At 37.1% G+C, this 2216-nt stretch overlaps 1 protein-coding gene across 1 annotated transcript; it reads left to right on the top strand.

The window, feature by feature from the left end:
- Positions 1–218: 218 nt before the first annotated feature.
- F5147DRAFT_776926 (uncharacterized protein) lies at positions 219–902 on the top strand (the record flags this gene model as incomplete). The annotated part of the gene is made up of 1 exon (XM_041441914.1): positions 219–902. The coding sequence occupies one exon, from the start codon at positions 219–221 to the stop codon at positions 900–902; it is 684 nt and encodes a 227-aa protein (XP_041289663.1).
- Between the last annotated feature and the right edge of the window lie 1314 nt (positions 903–2216).

The raw sequence follows: 2216 nt of genomic DNA, 5'->3' as shown, positions 1-2216 counted from the left end.
GCTCATAGCCGGCTCTATCTCTTCTCCCAATGTTGACCTTATGTATAGCACTTATGCCCCCTCTCTACCCTTGCATCTTCTCTCAATATAGTACCACTCATTATGTCCATGCCCTCTGTGGTCTCTCATTATGACACCCAATGTATCAGTGCCCTCTATGCTCTCTCTCTCTCAAACCACTTAACATGTCTGCATGTTCTTCCTTTGTGCCACTCAATATGTCTGCACCTTCTTCCTTTGTGTCACCCAATATGATATCAGCCTTCACTTCACTCATGTCCGACACAATACCTATGTTAACCTTACTTATGCCTAACATGGCTGCTGCTATACTCTTACCTTGTCCTTCTCATAATAGGACTAATATATATGTATTGTTTGATGAAAATAAACTTTGTTTTGATCAAAATCTATACACTTCTAACAAAACAGAGACCTTCTCTGATAGCCTGATCCCACCTATTGCTTCCTTGCCAGATGAACCTAGTAAGGACAAATTTGTACATGCTATTGACCCAGATGAAGAAGAACCTTTGCTCCTTGCCTCTAATGATGAGAGCATTCAGATTCTAACCTTTTACAATATACTTAACATTATATTAAATGAAGCAGATATTGCTAATGCAAATGAAAACATGTCCATACCATCCTCTGCAGCAGTGCTCACACCTCCTCCTACTGATACTCAAGACTCCATTGATGTTTTCCTCATTTATCCATCATTTGATGATAAGTCTACTTATGCAAACTTGACCTTCACATTACCATTCAGTGCCTTCTTAGTGGCACTACCTAATTCTAATGTGAGCTTACCTAGGGATAATGAATATGCCCCCTCACTCATGCCCTCTCATCCTTTTAAGGGTGATCTTAAATTCAATTACTGTCTAAGCCCACTTTGAGAAATTCAAAGCTTATGTAGGATAACAAAGACATCCCTATATTAAGTCTATCTGAAGCAGTACCTACACCTATAAAAGGGACCATCCCTTATTGAGGCCCAAGTCAACCAGATGAAAGGAAGTATATTTTGTTTGAAGGACTAACAAGACTTGAGGCTAAAGAATATCTGAGCTCTAAATTCACAAAGTATAACGACTGCTGTTCTATTTATATTCCTAACATTGTTCAAGCTATTAAGTCCTACTGTTTCTGCTGAGATAAAATTGTTGCTAATGATTGGAACTACCATATGTTCTGAGACAGAAGCTACCCTGGACATCCTGTCATTTCAGAAAGTATCAAGCTCTCCACTGGAGGTCCATGTTCTAAAAAAACTTGGCATGAATGGGTCTGAGAACTTTCAGATTATAGGATATATACTCAGCACTTGACTATGTCATTGAAACTGTCCTTTCAATTTGCATACTTACTAAAGCATGCTCTTGCATAGGAACCATCAAATGTGACCAAACTTTACATATTCAGGAAGGTCTATTTAACAAAGTCTACACTGGATATTACAACAACATCAATCCAATTTTCTTGAAGAGTGAAGCTTATGGAGAAGGAGAGTTAGCAACTAAGATTCTTGATCTCCTCCTTATGTTCTTTCCTGATAAGGACACTGTCAGTGTCCTTACTGAATCTCTACTCTTTAATGTTGGGACTGTTAAGGACATCCTTTGTCTTACATCAGACAGAGACCTAGTCCTTGGGATCATGTGCATAGGCCTCACTACCATTGTAACCTCTCCCTTTTACAGTGAGATGTTTGAAGACCCTTTTTATTGACAAGAATAGTTTATTCTCTCTAAAATTGCCAAAGAAGAAGAGCTAAAATCTAAGGCTAAGAAGTTTTTTCTCTAGTGTTCTAGAAGTAATCTTCTACCCTTCATTATTATTTTCTAGATTTATCAATATCTCTAATAGAAAATCTAAAAACTTGTTGCTGAATCTTCAAGTTTTAAAATTTCATATATATCCATCATGGCTGTTTCCCCTTTGACTTCTATTGGCTCATGTCAAATTTCACATAATCCCAAAAACATGAACTCTCACATCTTCAAACTAGTGCCTATGTATTTATATCTCCATTTTTATGTTAGTTTCAGACTCAGTATCTTGTTTCATATGTTTGTTTTTGCTTGTTTTTATTGTCTCTAGCGCTCTTGCCTATTCACAAAAACTATATTGCAGGATTGTAAAATGCACCCAGAAAGTAGAGATCTTACAGCTTTTCTAACATCATTAGAACTGCTATGCTTAAAAGCCTT

The sequence above is a fragment of the Suillus discolor genome, assembly GCF_016758755.1.
Source record: "Suillus discolor strain FC423 chromosome Unknown F5147scaffold_53, whole genome shotgun sequence".
NCBI lineage: Eukaryota > Fungi > Basidiomycota > Agaricomycetes > Boletales > Suillaceae > Suillus > Suillus discolor.
The sequence above is the reverse complement of the archived record's forward strand: the minus strand, read 5'-3'. Positions and strand labels throughout refer to the sequence as shown.